General features: G+C 37.6%; 1 protein-coding gene across 2 annotated transcripts in view; it reads left to right on the top strand.

Annotated features, from left to right (window-relative positions):
- The window catches only part of KCNN2 (potassium calcium-activated channel subfamily N member 2), a 76,756-nt gene that overhangs the window by 26,683 nt on the left and 32,328 nt on the right, over nt 1–17,745 (top strand). Inside the window, exons 4-6 of one of the 2 annotated variants that reach the window (XM_026059892.1) lie at nt 2,225–2,242; nt 11,187–11,203; nt 13,756–13,762. The exons of the other annotated variant lie outside the window; for it this stretch is intronic. Coding sequence (XP_025915677.1) covers nt 2,225–2,242; nt 11,187–11,203; nt 13,756–13,762 — 42 coding nt within the window. The remainder of the gene's footprint in view (nt 1–2,224; nt 2,243–11,186; nt 11,204–13,755; nt 13,763–17,745) is intronic. 2 annotated transcript variants of the gene reach the window in all.

The following is a 17,745-nucleotide window of genomic DNA, read 5'->3' as shown; positions in this document are numbered from 1 at the left end:
AAGAATGCTTTTGCACTTTGCATTATATTCTTCCGGGTTTTTTTGGATTTACAGAAGTAGCCATCTAGCTGTGGAAAGTAACAATAACTGGAGCAGTAAGTCAATGGGTATAGTCATCCCTTTAAAAAAATGTATCAAGCCAAGATAGTTCAGTATTTCTCTAGTCTAAAAATAAAAGACCCAACTTGGAGGAAGGGAGTGTAAAAGGTTGTTTGTTTGTTTKTTTTTTWAAAAAGGGGGGGGAGCAAAAGCCAAAAAAACCCTGGCAAAACAAACCCTGACCCCCCTCATTTTTAAAAAGCTGATCTTACGACTTTTTATATCTGTTTTTCAAGGTCATCTAGAGTATGAAAAAAAATTTTTTTTACATTAAATCCCCTTTTATTTACAAAGGATTTATACATACAACAATTGTATGAGACTAGAATGAAGTAGAAAACCTCATGCATAGTTCCAAGGCCTCACAATAAGGGTGAGTAAAGTGAAAACTGCTTTTTTTTGCTTAGCACAAAAGGCTGAAACAGAATGAAAATACTTATAAAAGTAGTATTTATCTGCTTTTGAGGACAAAATGCATTTTTTTTTCATTAATCTGGAATCTGTAAAACAGTACAGGGGCTGATCTTTCTTCTGTTCAGCAAAAATGGTGGTTATGTACCCACTCCACATCTTTTTCAGAGAGCAATTTATGGACACCTGTCTACCATCATTTCATCACTGGGGCCAGGGATGCATTCTCTGGCCCTTGCATTCTATTTTTAAATGCAGTAGTTCATCTCCCTCTCCCCCCCCTCCCCCAGCTGAAATTTTTCAGAATAGTTTGCTCCAAAAGGAGTCAAAACAATTCGCAGTATTACTTTAAAAGCAGTCCATGGAAAATATAATCATTCAGACACAGAAGTCAATTTCTTATCAACTCAGAATATAATTTTTTGTTCCAGTAGCTTAATATATTTGAAAAATACAAAATGAAAGGGGGATTTAGGCTTTACTATTTGTTTTAATTTGCTTCCTATCTAGATGTTGAACCTCAGTGAGGGGTTTGTATCGTGATAGTCAGTTCAGTGCTAACAAAGTGAAGATATGCTGACTGAACTGTGACCTTAGCTATTACAACATTTATTTATTTCTTTATAGATATTACAACAATTCAGCCATAAAAAATCAGGTCTATAAGGTCAGTTACAGCAGATAACTTGTGTGGGAGGAACTGCATAATTGAAAAAAACTAATGTTTATATGGAGGGAAACATCAGAAGATGCTATTCAAATATTTTACATGTTCTTTGGTTTCCTTTTCCATGTTCTCCCCCCCCAATTTGTTGTTTCAGTACATTCAGTTTTTGTGTTTGTTTGGGTTGTGTTTTTCGCCTTGAAAAGTTCAATCTTTGTTATAGGCTTTGTTAAACTTGTTATACCTGTTCTTGAGATTGTAATTTGTAGCAAATTTGTAATTTGCAGTGCAGAGACATCACACTAGTGATCTAAGCCTGCACTTAGATAAATAGCTGTGGCAAGGCGCTATATGAAAAAGCCCTATACTCTTCATGTATATGGGTAGAATAGCTTTCCAGACCAATCTGTACTACAGACAAGGCCAACAGTGTTATATTTTCACAAGTCACTTCACTTTCCTAGGTAATATGGTACTGGTACTGTCCTGTTTACATGCAGCTGTAAGAGCCTTGTATTAAGACTGCTCATTCGAAGGATCCCCAACCCCATTTACTTCAGTACTACTCTGTTATCAACTCTTTAGCAAGCTCTAAATCCCTATGGAAACATTTGATGCCTGCATGTATTATACAGCAGTTTAAGACAAACTGTTCAGGTTCAACTGATGGCAACTGTGCTGCCAGCTTGTACTGTGCACACTGCCCTGGCAGGAGTGACACCGGGCTAATCGGCTCCTTTTCCCCTCGGAGGCATGCTGCCCGAGGTGCCGAAGGCTGAGGTGAGGGTCTCGGTAGTCTTAATTCACCCGCAGATGGGAAGCTGTGTTCGTGTCAGCCTGGCGGTGGGGGCAGCAGATCCACCACTCAGTCAGTCAGGGGTACTCCTCATGGACTGTGCCCAGCACTGTGCCACAGACATGTATCGGGTTGAGCTGGAACGGGCTGGCTACATGGTGTCTGGGTGCTGTGCTCCCGGCRATGGACTGTGTGTGGCCAGCGGGTGATCCAGGGCATAATCTGGTCTTCTGATGCCAAGCTAGAGAGACCAGCCCCCAACCACTGCAAAGGTGGAATGAGGGTATAAAGATTTCTTAARTCCTGGAGTACCAGCTTCCCAAGGAGGATAATGGCAGAAACAGGAATAAATCATAGCCCAGTCATGGGGCTCGAGCATGGCTCGGGACCTGAGGCAAAACCTGTGGAAGCCTGTGGACTCTCATTGACTTCCAGGCCTTTGGTGATGGATGCAAAAATGAATGTATTCATTGTGTAATCATACAAAGTGATTGGGATGAGCCTTGGATATAAACTTAGGTGTCAGTTGTAGGGAATTTTTTAACTGTCTGAAAATATGCTTTGTTTTGCTAGGAAGTTGGGATTACTGGCATTGGCATGAATGAAAAGCAATGTTATAATCACCTGGTCTGCGTGTGTGTGTGTGTGTATATGTCTGAGAGAGAGGAAGAAAGAAAGAAAGAAAGAAAGAAAGAGAAGGATGTCTGGCAATTACTGTGAAATAACTTTTTTTTTGAAGGCACTAAATATTTACAAGTAACTTTGACTTGCAAAAGACTATTTACAAAGTGAATATACCAGTAAAATATATAGTGTATGCTGTCTTTGAAGCAATACAACATGTTGTAGTACACAAAGAAGACACGATAGAATGGTTAAAGGTAAAACAGGAAGACAGAAGATAATGAGTTAATGCTGATGTAGTCTCCCCTGATGATCACCTGAAAGTGTAAAGCAATAGTTTTTTAATATAAATTAAATGAAATTTATGTTAGTTAAGTATTGTGGGTATCCCAGGACTGCAAGATTATGTCCCAGTTTGTGGAGTGCAATAGATGTGTTGTTCACCAGTTCCTTCAAGCTGCATATATTTTGTTATGATGGCATAGTAAAGCAGATGGTGATCATGTTAGGAAGTATTCTTAATAATTGTAAACTTGAGAAGAAATCTGTAGATACGAGCGTAGTCATAGTCACATAACATGTTGTCTCATCTGACAAGTTGCATTAAAAATATTTTGAGTTGTATGTAACTTTGGAGTACAAAGCAAGAAGGTTTTGAAAACCTAGGAACTGAGAGTTGTTTGGGCCAAACACACAAACATATTCTTTCAAAGATGAGGATTTTGTATAAAAAGATTAGATTTAGATTACTCTAAACTAGATTTGCCAAAGTTGTTTTTGCAATCCAGGGATTAACTAATGATGTTAAATACATCTTTAATTTGTTTACCTGTAATGCTCCTCTGACCTTCTTTTGGGTCAGAGTGTTTGGTAATCTTCAGCCATATAAAAAGGGCTCTGCGAGCAGGGTATGCATGACTTAGAAGTGCAAAGCGATTATATACTTGCTAACTTGCTATAGCTAGGATTTTGTGCGCTGTTCAGCTAAGTGTTGGTACGCTCAGCACCCCAGTAAGACCCCTGAGAGGCTTTGCTGAGCTGGTAGAGAAGGGTGGTCTTGGTGGCTCCCAGGGATGGTCTTCAGTGCTGCTGCGGTGCCACCCAGCACCTCCATGCTRATGGCTGGGCAATACCTCACCGGCCCTGGCTAGACAAGCCATCCTGACTGGTCTCCCTGTTTTTTTCCTTTAAGATTTTATACCTTTCCAGGCTGATGCTTTTCCCTCTTGAATCCTTGAGCTATTAACCATCCCATCCCAACAGTCTCACCTCTATCTGTAATTTTGGCCTTTCTTGTCTCTGTACAGACTTTCCACAACTCTTTTCAGGAGTTGGGGCCAAGGTGGTGATGCCAGGCCATATCAAGGAGGGGGGAAGTCTACAGCAGGCGTTGCAGAGAGAGAGCTGCAATAAAAAGGGGATAATAATTTTCTCTCTCTTCAAACTCCGTAATGTTTATAAGGCACTAAGAGGGTTTTCGGTTGAATAATCTTATGGCAGTGAAAGTGTTCTAATTTTAAATTCTCTATTGGGAAACTATGCCTTGTTAAACTTGATAGAATTAGTGAAAGACTCTTACAAAACACTTTTAATTTAAGCAAAAGAAATTCCAAAATGGCAGCTGCCACCAGCTGTTTGATTTTAATGAAGTATCTTTTTATAGGCAGTGTGTAGTTGCTGGTGCTTATATATTGAGATTTTGATGATCCTGTGTTGCCAGGTCCTCTGAGAGACAAGAATCTGCATGTAAATGAAACTCATCCTTTTCTGATTCATCTTACTTCAATGATGTCTCAAATGCATTTTTGTGGGAAGCACTCTTTTGTTTATGTAGAATATAATTTGTGTTAACTCACAAAAGTATCTGTGCTAACATCTGTAATCAAATAGGTGATAGCATTTTTAATTGCTGTTATCGTGGGGGTGTGGGGGGAGAATTTGTAGTTCCTTCTATTTAGAGGAAAATTTAGTGATTATGACCCCAGGCAGTACTAGCTTATGCATATCCATTTTCGACATGTTCTTAATAGTAGAATATTAAACATTTTCATCTTGCTGTTTGAGCAGAGTAGCTAGACAGTCATTTTTAATTCATCCTTGTATGTCTGACTGAGTGCTTCATTTCTTACCATAAATAGCAGAACAGCAAAGCTGTAAAGGACACAGTTTCAAAGTAATATGCTTCAGATTGTCACACAACAGAGCAAACACCTGAGTAGAGATGTGACTAAAAATCTTGAAAAATTTGGGGGCTCAGCTGACGAAGCCTGGGCGAGTTCAAGCTGTGACCTCACGCTCCCATTAACTAAGGCAGCCTGAGCCATGAAAATCCAGGTTCAGGAATGGGTCTGATTCAATAGCTGGTGCTCAGTCATTTTGGAATTAAAAATTCTGCAGTATGGAAGTGTCATTTTTGAATAAGACACCAATACCCTGATTGTTTTCTTCAAAAGCTATGATCATTTTCACAAACACAGATATTAATATCAAAAAATCCAGTTCGAGCACCATGTCTTTGCTTGCAAAAAGCTCTCTAAATCAGTAGTGCRTTTCTGTCTTTAATTTGCTCCATATTAGCTGTTTCATGCTGTCAGGGTGTTTTTGAAACAAAACAAAACAACAGAGAGTCAAACGAGATTATTTCCCTTGTTGACTGTGCAAGTGTTAAACAGAAGGATTTGATCTCAAAGAGAGACAAAAAATGCTAGTCCCATTGCAGCGTGAAGCTGCTGGAGGGGAGAGGAGGATGTTCGCTGAACACTTGTTTTCCTTTTTTTGGCTTGTTTTCTACTGCTGCTGCCTCTCTAATTGGACGGATATYGGACATGAGACCCAGAGAGGAGAAGCTGCTCCCTCTGTCCAGCTCTGGAGAAGAGCGTGGCAGAGCATGGAAAGTATCTCAGCTAATAATCAGTCATGTCAGAAAGTTCAATGGCTGCTTCTAGAATTTAAGATTTGGCTATGGTGCATCTTGCAGGGGTTAAAGGTGTTTATAAAACATTGCATGCCGACTGCTGGATTTGGAACAGGATTGCAGTAGGAGAACGTGGAGCCAATGCTGCTGCAGGTGCTGTTTGGCAAGCACGCCATCCACTTGCTGCTTCAGCCTTTCATCTTGTAGGTACTGAGGGACGACATCAATCTCTGTGTCCCATCTTCTTCAGTCAAACCCGATCTCTGTTGTTACTGAATAGTGTAAATTTATCACTTATGTAGTCACTTAGTTTAATTGTGTTCACCTGAGAATTATCCAAAATGTTTTCCTTTGGGACCTGTTGACCAGGGGCTGGATCTCACATTTCAGAATCTCCGGTAGTGTATGTGGGAAATGACCTTGCAAATGATTTACATTAAGTACTGGTCTTCAAATGAAAGCAATTTATCTCTTAGCTGTGTTTCAGAAAAAAGATAGCCGCTGTTCCAATTCCTTGAACTAAAGGCAATCTCTTATGTTATCCTATATTTTAAAGAATACAGTAGATAATAGCCTGAAAATCTTCCCATAATCCAAAATGGTAGAGATGCAACATTATCTGAAACTGAACAGTGAGATTTCAGATCAAATATTCATGCCCAGATGTCTTTTTCTTTTGACTTTGTTTTTCAGAAAATCATCATCTTTTCAGAAAATCATCATACACCTTCAGACTAATGAGCTTCTAAAATTGTATCCCTGCCTGTTTAAACTTTGGTGTAAAAGTGGAATCTTTTGCAGTAGATTCCTTCCAAGGCATTCAAAAGCAAATTATATGTTACATTTAGTTAACTTAGCATTAAAGAGGTTTGTCAGCTCTCAGTAATACTTGCAGCATTAGTTTTCCTCCTTTTCCAAGCATACCAACGTTTGACAAAAGTTGTGCTTGATAATTCTTGATAAAACTGCATTTAGAGTGGTACTTGCTCTAACAGTTGCACCTCCTTGCAAGCAGATCACATCAGTTGCCTTCCTTGTTCTTTGTGTGCTGGTAGGTAGATGACCTGCTGACACAATCAGAGTACCACAGCAGGACGCTGTTGTCCTTCAGTGATTGTATTTCTGATGGCAAGGAGTATGATTTTCTTGATTTTGCAAAATGAGTTTTGGCACAGATAATCAGTCAAGAAGCAGATGCTGTGGCCTGATGTTCAGTGTCCATTGGAGACACAGCAATCTGCACCAGGAATTACACAGCAGACCAGTTCATTTTCATTTTCTTCAAAAGGAAAATAAAAATTCAGACTCAAAGAATTTTAGTATGGTTTTAATAGGATCAACTCTAATACTTTGCTGTCATTCAAGTAACAGGGTATAGTTCTGTAGATAGTATAGAACAGTGAAGTGAAGGGTTTTGTATACCAAAAAAAGTATGCTAAATATATAGAAATAATTTATAAATTCATAAAAATGTAGAAAAATAAAAAGTGGAAAGGTTTAGTGGAAAATGCAGTTATTTAATTGTATAGAYGATGTTCTGTTTGTTAAAGCACGAGATGGAGAATCCATCTATAGATCTGTTGAGACCTTGGATGAAGTCACTTAAGCTCTACRTGTCAGTTTCATGTAGGTAGTAATATTTATCTTTACTATTTGGCATGGTATCCTTATACTGAATAACAAAATGGTTTGAACTTACCCAGCAAAACGTCCTATTAAAAGAATTATCACTGTAATCATACTTTATGTCACTTAAAATCATTGTACAGGTAGAGAAATGCAATCTAGCGGTACATATTCAGAGTAGGAAGAGTGAAAATGCAGGAAATGTGGTTATTCTGTATGGTTACCTTATGCTTTCTCACTTTCTGGGGACTGATTTTCAGGAAGCATGGGCCATCCTCTGCAGAAGGCTTTGTGACCATCCTTCAGCTCAGTTCCTACTTCTATTTGATCACAGCTTCTGAACCTAAAGGATAAATTAACTGGAGCTAGGTGGAGTGGAAAAGTAAGACTGTGGATCTAATACATTTTTCAGGGATTTTTGATCAATGTAATTGGAGGTCTGTCCTCTTCCCCCTTGAGAGACTCATGACTCCATTTCTTGAACTCAAAAGTTGCAGTTTAGGGAAGCCTAAGATTATTTTCCCAGTAATTTGACCTTCACTCGCATCTCTTTTTTGAGTTCTGTAAAAAGGTGACATTCAAATGTAGTTGAACTGTCATAGGAAAATTTTTCAATCTGTTAAATTTGGTGAATGAATGAATGTTTGAGTGAATGTTTTGTAGCTCCAGAAATACTGCTTATGTATAAAGTGGCCCCAGCTCTGTTAGCRTGACACGTGTCTTCAGTTCTGTGTCTAGTTCTTTTCTTCCTCTCTCAAACCAAACTCACTCTGCTGTGTTTCTCTGATTTGTTTTTTCTTTAATGTTATGGATTTTTGCTAATGGAATAAGGTATCTTTAACCTATAAGCTGGTGGTCATTACTCATTTAAAATGAGAGGCAAAGAACAAAAATTGGTTTTTGTGATGCTTTCAAATGATAATCTCAGGGACTTTTATGAGGCAAGACCCCTGAAACAGTCAAGATACCGGAACAAGCTGTAGTTCCGCGGTCATGTTTGTATAAGGGGGCTCTACAAGTGCTTTTTATTTTTTTATTATTATTATTTTTTTTTGTAATTGGATTCAGTTCCTGTTGTGTATGTGAAGTCTTGCAGAAGGCCAGTTCTGTCAAGCAAGTGAAAGGTGGAGGATTAATAACTCTCTAAGGGCAGCGTTCTTCTGCCTAGAACTATACCTGCTCGTGCATGCACGCTTCCCCATGTTTGCCCCACCGGTGAGATCACCTCATTTTCAGGGCCATTTCTAAGCTCATTTAACATTTCATCTTCCTGCTCAGACTCTCTTTGTTGCAATTTAATACTAATTATGTTGACAGCTTTTTGTGAACCATTCCACAGTCTGAAAAAAAACGAATAATTAGCAACAGTTCAAATTCAGTCTGGTATTCATATCAAATCAGTAAAGCCGTAGGTAGCATCCCCAAAGTCACAGATTCCTCTCCTATAAATCCTTTGTTCAACGTGACCCTGATTATGTGCTTGCTTGCCTGAATAATGGCCCAAGAGTTGAGTTTAAATATGAAACTGTCACATAGAAACCTCATACATGTACGATTTGCATAGAAATTACCAATAGAACAATCAAGAGACTTTAGTCAAAAATCTCTATATTATTATTAAAAGATTTTTCCAACATGTTCAAGCTGTAGACTGCAAAAACACATGATACAGGTGTAGATAGCGCCATAAGTAAGTTCCATTGCTGCTCAAGCTACTTCCCTCCAGTAGAACAAGGAGTGACTACATATAACTGCTCTTTCTTGCTAAAAACCTCACCTCCCTGAGTTCCCTCAGAGTACAGCATTTTACTGCTTTCTCCAATTCTTCAATGAAATCACTAGAGATGAACAGTGAGAAAGTCTTGAATGAAGGCCAAGAGATCAGGCAACAAAATGTTTGTGGTAGAAAGAACTTGGCAGTAGAAAGAACTCTCATGTGCATGGTGTTTGGAGAAAATACTGCAAGATTTTTTATTTTTTGATAAATTGCTATCATTAAAATGAGGATGATCCCTATAAGGTTAATGATTCTTAGTGTTATGCTGTCCTGAAAGCAAGTAAGCAAATAAACTTGAAACTGCAAAATTAGCAAAACCAAGAAGTTCTATTTAAGCTTTTTTTTTTTTTTTATGAGAAAGTATGGGAAGAAAGTAGAAGATTCAGGCTCCATATAATTTCAAGCTTCTAGTACTACAGATTTCAATGATGACATGCCATCTCTTAAGCATTTTCTTTCAGATGTATTTGGCTGAGCACTACTTCTTCAAATCTGACACTGCAGAGGTCCATTATAAGTAAAAGAGGATGATATTCTTTAATTACCAACACCTTAGTTAAGTACTACAGCTGTATTTTGTTTCTGATAGCGTGACAGAAACTATGATATTTCTTTTAACTTGTGTTAGCCATAAGAGACTTGTGACAGAAATGCTGTCCCATAGTTTATCTGTATACCCATTCACTCCAGTGTAAGGCATACAGTAATATGTTGGTTGTACCAGAAAGAAAAATTTTTCTTCTATGCAGATAACCGTTTTTAATCTCTAGCAAATGAATGTCTCTATTTAGTTAAGGATGTTTGTGAAGAGTTAAATTCCTGAAATCTGTGAGCTTGGAATGCCAAAATCTCCCGTATGAACTGGTGAAATATGATTGTCACCTGCTGTCCTTCATGTGTAGCTCCAAGATGTATTGGCAGGCATGTTGGTGCTATGAGGAAAGCAAAACCAGCCATTTTTTCTTTGTTTCTTAGTATCAACCAGCAGAAGAAATGAGTAGTTTGCCTATTTCAGCCATTTTCTGAACTAAATTCTTCTCTGGTATAGGTTGGGTAATTGTACCACATAATATACTTTGAGAAGATTCTATATTATTTGACTGTGACTGTAAAATGACTAATACTACTACTGATTTTTTTAGATTCACATCATCACAGGAATTCACCTTGAAGTATTTTTCTAGCTGCCTTATTTATCAGTGTGGTGAAAAGAATAAAATAGAAAAGGGAGAACACATTTTTTTTAAAGATTGACAGCATCATGCTAAAGTTTCATACATAAAAATATAAGTGGAAAAGTATTTATCTTACAAGTGCTTTCTTTGCTTCATTTGCTGTATAACAATTTATAATTATGTTTTTATACTTCCTTATATTTCATGAAATTAAATGTACTTATTATCCCCAATACATCAGTAACAGACTGTTAGTGAAATCTGGCACAACTTTTGATGACTCTCAAGTACACAGACTTCATGTTTGGAATTGTCTTTATAAATATTCAGTAAAATCTGTCTAGTTCCAAGCAGTGTGACTTATGGAAGCATTAAACTAAACACATCCTTTCTTTTCATAAAAGACATTAAAATATTTTCAAGGAACAAATATGCTTTGCATTCATTTACGTTAAATACATGGCACTAGCATTGCCAGTGATATGGGGTGTGAGCCTAGTCCAAAATCAGAGGCAGTCAATGAAATTGTTTCCACTGACCACAGGCTTTGTCTCAGACACAGCGTTAGCTAAAAACAATTCTGCCTTGGTTTTATAAAATCGTTACTTGCACGATGCTATCCTATATAGCGGAGTTTTATTCTCCAGTCTATCCAGAACATACATTTGGATGAATCTGCTGATTATATTGTTTTTTTAATTCTAGGGTAGACAAAATTGGCTTGGGCTTTTTTTGTCATCTGTTTCCAATGTGCATTTCATTAGAAAACATGCTCGTGTTGGTAAAATAGTTTATATTTTCAAGAAGTTTTGACATTAAGATGAAATTTTATGACTGTGAACTTGTCCTTCATTGCTTTTTATGGAAGGCATCAGGTTCTGCTGTAGAAAAACAAGGAATTAAAAAATAAAAATTTGCATGATGATAAATGAAATTAGTTCCATGAGAAAAAAATACCTTCAAACTGCTCAGATTGCAACAGAGTCTTCTCTGAGAATTCAGTATTATCTTTGCTGGGTAGTTTTGCCCTCTTCCTCTTTTCCCCCATCCTTTTCCCCACATATGCATGCAAGAGAAAAGAAAGGCTAACCTTTACCTAGTTCAGGTAGTGGGCTTCGTTTTAAGTGCATAATAATTAGTTCTGTTTCTAGATTCTAATTTCTAAAACTTCTTTTTCTGAAGTTTTTCCTCAGCAAATTCCTTCAGATTCCTTAGCTGTCAATTGATTCTGTTTGATGATCTCAACTTAAAAAAACAAAGCAAAAACAACAGAACAAAACACAAGCCTCTTTCTTTCTGAGAGGTGTAAAATAGTAGCACAGTATCTCCAGAGAAAATGTAAAATGCAAGATAAAGGAAAATTTCAGGAGTGAATTAGTTGCTAGTAAATATACCAAATGATTCACAGTGGAGCTTATTAAGGAACTTTCTTTGATTTTTTTAAATGATTGATATTCCAATAATACAGCTGTAACTAATGCTGTTAGACTTTGAAGAATTAAAGATCTTGTGAAAAATAAGATTCCTTCTTTCTGTATCAAAATTTCAAACATTATACTGTGTAACAAAATTATGGCTGCAGAAAGAAAATATACATGCATATATATATTTTTAAAATAAGTATACAAACTAAAATGCTCAAAAATAAAAATTTTGCCTTAGAGTTGCTTATGGCACTTCAGTTTGGTCTATGCATTAGAATATTTCTTTTAACTGAGTGTTTATTTACAGTAGCTTCTTTTAATGACTCTCATTTGATAATGATGAGGTACATAACTACAGAAGGAGCAGCTCTTGACTATTTTGTTTTTTATTTCTATTAGTCAATGTGTGTGTGGTCTCTGTACTTTCTCAAATATTTGCTGAACGTTGCTTTGAAGGCAGAACTAATGTTTACTCGGTGATTTGTCAGGGGTTGGAATTGACATGTCCCCTTCGCCGATTCCTATGCTGCTCCTTTCGGGCAATATCTCTCTCCATTAGATCACAGAGGCAGGCTCTCTCCATTTTGAATTCAATTTAAAGTTAAAATAGCTTCAGAAAGAAAGTCTGAGATGATTTCACAACCTGTATCTTAACGGCTAGGACAGGGAGATGGTGATGTTGATTTAAGTCAGCTTTGGGCTTGAGAAGAGACTTAAATTGAGTTTGCTACCCATGGTGGGTGCCCTGATCATTGAGGTGCGAGGAAAAAGGTATCAGCAGCTCTGTTTCGTGTGTTTGGGGGCAGCCCATGGGAAGTCGTGCTCCAAGAGTTTTTGCATCCATTTTGCTTGGCTTATAGGTACTGAGGCATTTGAAGGGCTATTTTGCTGCTTTGGGACATGCCAGTATTTTGGGCCCAATGAAGAATTCTGTGGTTAAGCAACTTTTGGATGTCTAATTTAAGAAACATAGATTCTTGGTTTTAGACCTACTTGTCATTATAGAGAACTTTGAGTTCATTGTTTAGTTGCAGCTTTGAGCATCCACAGCTTTGGCAAACCAAACTTTGAAGTACAGAGCTGAAAGCTCAGAATGTGAAGACCACCAAAATAAGGACTAGCTGTTACAAATATGGTTAACGTCATGCATGAAATCTGTCACAAAGCTATGACAAGTTAAAACCTGAATTTTCATTTCAGAAAAATGAGGCAGAAAGACATAACAAAATAAAGTATTTTTTGCTACTGTTGTTCATCCCTGGTGCAGAGCTGTCCTCTAGGACAGGACTAGGTAGTTGTGCATTTTTGTGAAGGGTAAGAAGTAGTATATGATAATGGAGTTAGAGTGCGTTATAATACATGAGCCCAAAGAGCATGAGTTATGAGTGTGTGTTTCGGTCTATTTGCTGCTCTTGCTCAGACAGCTAAAAATGACTATTGGTGTCTCAATTTGCCTCTGAGAGCCCAAGCTGTGTAGAGCACGTTCAGTTCCTCTGTGCAGTCTGGACATATGTATAGGAGCTGGGAAAGGACAGTTGAGTCTCTAACCTCTAGGACAATTCCGTGGAATGTATGAGAACTGTTTTTGTTTTTCTCGGAGACTCAGAAAGACACCAAATGTAAGTGAATTTCAACAAAGCTGGCAAAAGCTGAATCCCAGTGCCTGCTTCATAGCGTAAGGAAGCTAGATCTATCTGAAAAAAAGATCGTCTGAATTGGGATGAAGTGTATTAGTCCAAATAATTAACATTGCGCAAAATTCTGCACAATGGATAATTAATAAAAGTTTTCTAAAATTGAAAGAATCAGTTGTGTAACTGTAACAATAGCTATTACTAGTAGTCCCAGCTATAGTTTCTGAGAGAGAAAGGGGTGTTCTTACTGGCTTTGCTTTGTTTGCTATTTCTCTTGTGTGTTTTTTATTAAAATGAGTCATGTTTAGAAACAGTGAAACTGATTCTTTTCCTCTGCTGCTGATTTCCATCCCTGTAGTGAAGGAACAGTTTTAACATTTGTGTTCAATCTTATACTTTCCAGTGAGACCAATGGCACACAGACATGTGAGTGACCTGCGGGTGAGAGACAGTTCCTTTGGTGATTTGAACAATGGCTACAAAGAATATATTGAGATTTTTTTCTGGGTTTGGAGGTTTTTCTGGGTTTCGTTATTTTTCTCCTCTTTGAGACAGTTCATATAAAATTCCTAGATGTTACTTTAAGGAAAAAGAAATCTAGGGTAAATAAGCTGCGTGGTAGCTGTGTGATAGGTCTTATGACAGGCAACAGAAAAGCTTTTTGAACTTGCTTCTCCCTTCTTGCTCACTTGGCCATCCCACTAGGAAAGATCTTTGGGGCCTGGCAAGTTCTGAAAATGGATGTTTATGGTCTTGAACCAAGTTCCCTGACTTCCAAAGCCATTCCTGTGCTGGGCTGTGCCGGAGCCCGCATGCAGCGTGAGGCCCTCCAGGCCCGTGACTGCCTGTTAGCCTTTCTGTTTGCTTGTGGAGTTGGCAGCGCCAGCCAGGCTCTTCCTCTCCAGTAGGGTTGGGATGTGTCGTACAGGCTTTTACTGAGCAACGGGCCTACCCTGGTTATTCCTGCTTGCTTATTCCACCTTCTTGTCTCACGGCTTTGAAGTGTTCATGCCTTTTGGGCTGTGTGCAGCGCTGGATTTTAACAATGATGCTTGGCATGCTGCTGCCCTGCCATGAGGTATCACTTTGAAACTCTCTCCTTCTGCTTCTAAAGATAAAGGTTTAYATCATTCATTTTTCTGCTTTCAATCAGATACAAATCTCAAAGAGATTAACAGATCTGTCATAGCTGCCAATAAGCAAAACTTCTTCCTAATCCCTGACATTTAATATCTGCCTTATGCTATGAAACATCAAGATTAATATCTTTATACATTTTTATCTTGCTACTGTAACCTTGGTTATTCTTGTTATGCATATAACACAGTTCAGTTTTGAATCCTCCTAAAATCTAGTTCTCCCATGATGCCTAGTGTTAAGAAATACTATATAGTTAATAATGGTACCTCCTTTTATCCATATTTAACTTGTTTCTTTCCTTTTTCATTGGATCAGTCATATCAAATGCAATGTGTATGAATTCTGTTTCCAAACTGTATTCAGTTTTTGTGAAAAAGGTCTTTTTAATAGCTTGGATCAAAGACAAAAATGACTGGAATCTTTGAAATCTTGAAGTTGGTTTTATTCCTATATAACTTTATTGTTACCAAAGTAGTTTATCTTTAAACAATGCTTTCTTCTCCTTTCCTCYAGGATTGCTAATTGTGAGATAAGTTGGGTAGTTGAGCATGCAGTAATATACAGCCTATATACTGTAACAGAGCTGTGATCTAGGTGTTCTCCTTTGTGACTTGATGCAGAAGAGATGAAGAAATACAAATTTGTTTTTCTTGACTTGTTCTTTTGTTTCAATTAACTAAATGCACTGTGGCATCTTCCTTCACTGTAGGACAAGCCTTTCAGCCTATAGAAAATATATTTTACAATGATATCATTTGCAGCCAGATTTTAGTTTTCTTCCACTGTTCTCTAAAAATTTCTTTTATGAAATTGCCTCTGAGAGATAAGCCAAATCTTACTCCTAGGCAAATGTTTAACCAATAGGATATTGGTTATTCTGGGACTACGTTTTAGCAAGAGTGCTGGAGAGAGACTCTGATCTGCTGGCTAGTACACTTTTCTGAGGGACTGGAACCCAGATTTTTCCTTAGTTATAGGATAAAAGTACTTGCTTAGTCTGTTCAGTTCAGGAGAGAGTTTAGGACTGGGAATCCGAAGCAGAAGCCTTCAGAATATCTCACAATTAGGTGATTAACTCTCTTAGTAATGGTGTTGTGGAAGCCAGGCCCTCAGTGCTGGTATTTCCAGCTGAATAGTTTTGGCAGGTAGATGCTAACTTTTGTAGAATCTAGACCTACATAATATTTATATATTGTTTTACCACCTCTTTCTATAAGTTTCTGTAATACTATAAAATTTCTATACATTCTTATAATTTCTTACACTGACCAAAATCTTGCAATTCTGACACAGGCAAAACTTTCCATTAAAGGAACAAGACAAACAAGCATGGTATCACATTATGTGCTTTTTAATATCTTCAAGTCTAATATATTATACTATATCATTATATTATATCATTATATTGTAATCATTCTAGGCTACATGCCAAATTGAGTATTTTTATAACTATCATTAGTGGGTCTTTTTACTAGTAAGCAAACTATGCTGTTCTTTCAAAAACAAATGGAGTTATTGCTGCTGCATTAAAGTAGTGAGCAGAAATAGACAGATAGACTGGGAGTATGAAAAAGAAATTAATGACAAACTCTGACTGGATAGACATTATAACTTCTATGTGGCCAATGATGGAGCCTAAGGAAAAAGAGGCTGAGACTGTGCTTTCTAAGATGAAGAATGCTAAAGCTTCAGGAAAATATTCAGTAACATAGACAAAAAGAAAAAACCTTCTGAAGATGGTTTTTGGTTCTTTTTAACATTCTTCAGAGAGTCAGCAGTATCAGACACAGAAGAAGTAACGCGCACGGGGCGAAAGGCAAGGGGAAGCTCTTAATATGTTGCAGGCAGTATGGCAGTAGCAAATTCAACAGGAGAAACGGCGCTGCTCTTACTGTCCGAGGAGGCATGGCTTCATCTCTCCTGCCAGTGTTTCTTGGCTCCATTTCACTATGCTGTTGTCTTGTTCTTGTAGGACAGGTGATTACAGGAATGCAGAAATTGCTATAAAGGGGTTGGGACAAGGTCTATCAAAATAAGCAACTTGTTTCTCAAAATGGTCATGGCAGATATTTAAAAGAACATGCTGCAGGCAGATGGAAGGTAGTCTAGCCCAGCAGAGCTCGGTCTCTAAGAGGTAACAGTTGGTTTAAGACTTAGGGTATGGCTTTCCAAGATCTTTAGTGTTACTCATTATGATACTGGATCACAACAAACATACTGGAAATAAACATATAAGTAATAGCTAAGTTTAAGTCCCCAGATGAGTGTTTTGTTTCATTATTACACTTCTAAGTGTTGAGGAGAAATATTTTTACATTTTCTTTTCAGTTTAATTAGCTTAGCTGTTTTATCAGAATGTTTCTTGACATATGGAATTACATTCAACAATGAAGCTTTATTGGCTTCCAGAATGTGAGATGAAGGCAAAGGCAAAGTAAGAACTCTGAAGCGTGCAAGTGTGGAAACACTGTGGGGAAACATTTTAAGGAATGATCAGCTGAAACTGCAGCAAAAAAAAAGAACAGAAATCCTGGTCCCACTGAAGTCGATGAGTGTTTTGTTGTTGACCTTAACAGAGATAAGATTTGACTTCCGTTATGCCACTGCAGGAACAAAATAGCTTGAAATTGCTGAAAAGAACACAGTGAGGGTGAGAATATGATTATATTGGGGGATAAGCCAAAAAGGTGGAGGTTTGGAGGGGTGCGTGGGGTGGGGGAGGGAGGCTGTTAAGTGAGGCCAGAAGGAATCCTTTTCGAACAAAACAATTTTAAAGCTTTAATAAGACCTTAGAATTTTCATATAACCTAAGGCCTTTTGAAACTACAGCATTGTTCATATTCATGGGGAAAATATGAGGAAAAGAATGTTTCTCCTTAGGAAATCGGGACACACATAAGAGAGTCATGCGCGTTCATGGCGAATGGGCACTGGGCAAGCATCTCCTGTTCTTGCCTCTGTCTGTGGGGACTTCTTTCCCAAGAAGTCCGGCCATACTTCTTGCCCATCATAGAGAAAAGTCCTCATAGAGGAGTGGACATAGTAGAGAGAAATTAAAGACATCTTCACTTTGGGATACATAAAGAATACTGAGGAAGGACTTTACTGGATGAAGCCTTTTGGTGTGATTTATCTGAGGGTAACTTGTTAGAATAAATGTTATCTGTTTATGCAAAATCAATGCACAGGTCAGCAGTGGCATAAAACCTAGTATTTACTTCACTAAAAACCAAATATGAAATAATTCTTATATGATTTTCTTTGAGGAATGAGTTCTTATTGCTAGTCAAATAATGCATGGGCTCTTTGGATAAGTTAAAAAAATTGTAATAAAACCATGAAGAGCAGTTCATGTGTATCTGAAATATGTTCCAGCTATTATGCTGCTGTGAAAAAAAGTATGTTTATGTTCAGGTCCAAGTTTTCTGAGTCTGGAATTTCTTTGTTGCTTCTACAAATAC

This window comes from Apteryx rowi, unplaced genomic scaffold (assembly GCF_003343035.1).
Source record: "Apteryx rowi isolate R43461 unplaced genomic scaffold, aptRow1 scaffold_161, whole genome shotgun sequence".
NCBI classification, from domain to species: domain Eukaryota; kingdom Metazoa; phylum Chordata; class Aves; order Apterygiformes; family Apterygidae; genus Apteryx; species Apteryx rowi.
The sequence above is the reverse complement of the archived record's forward strand: the minus strand, read 5'-3'. Positions and strand labels throughout refer to the sequence as shown.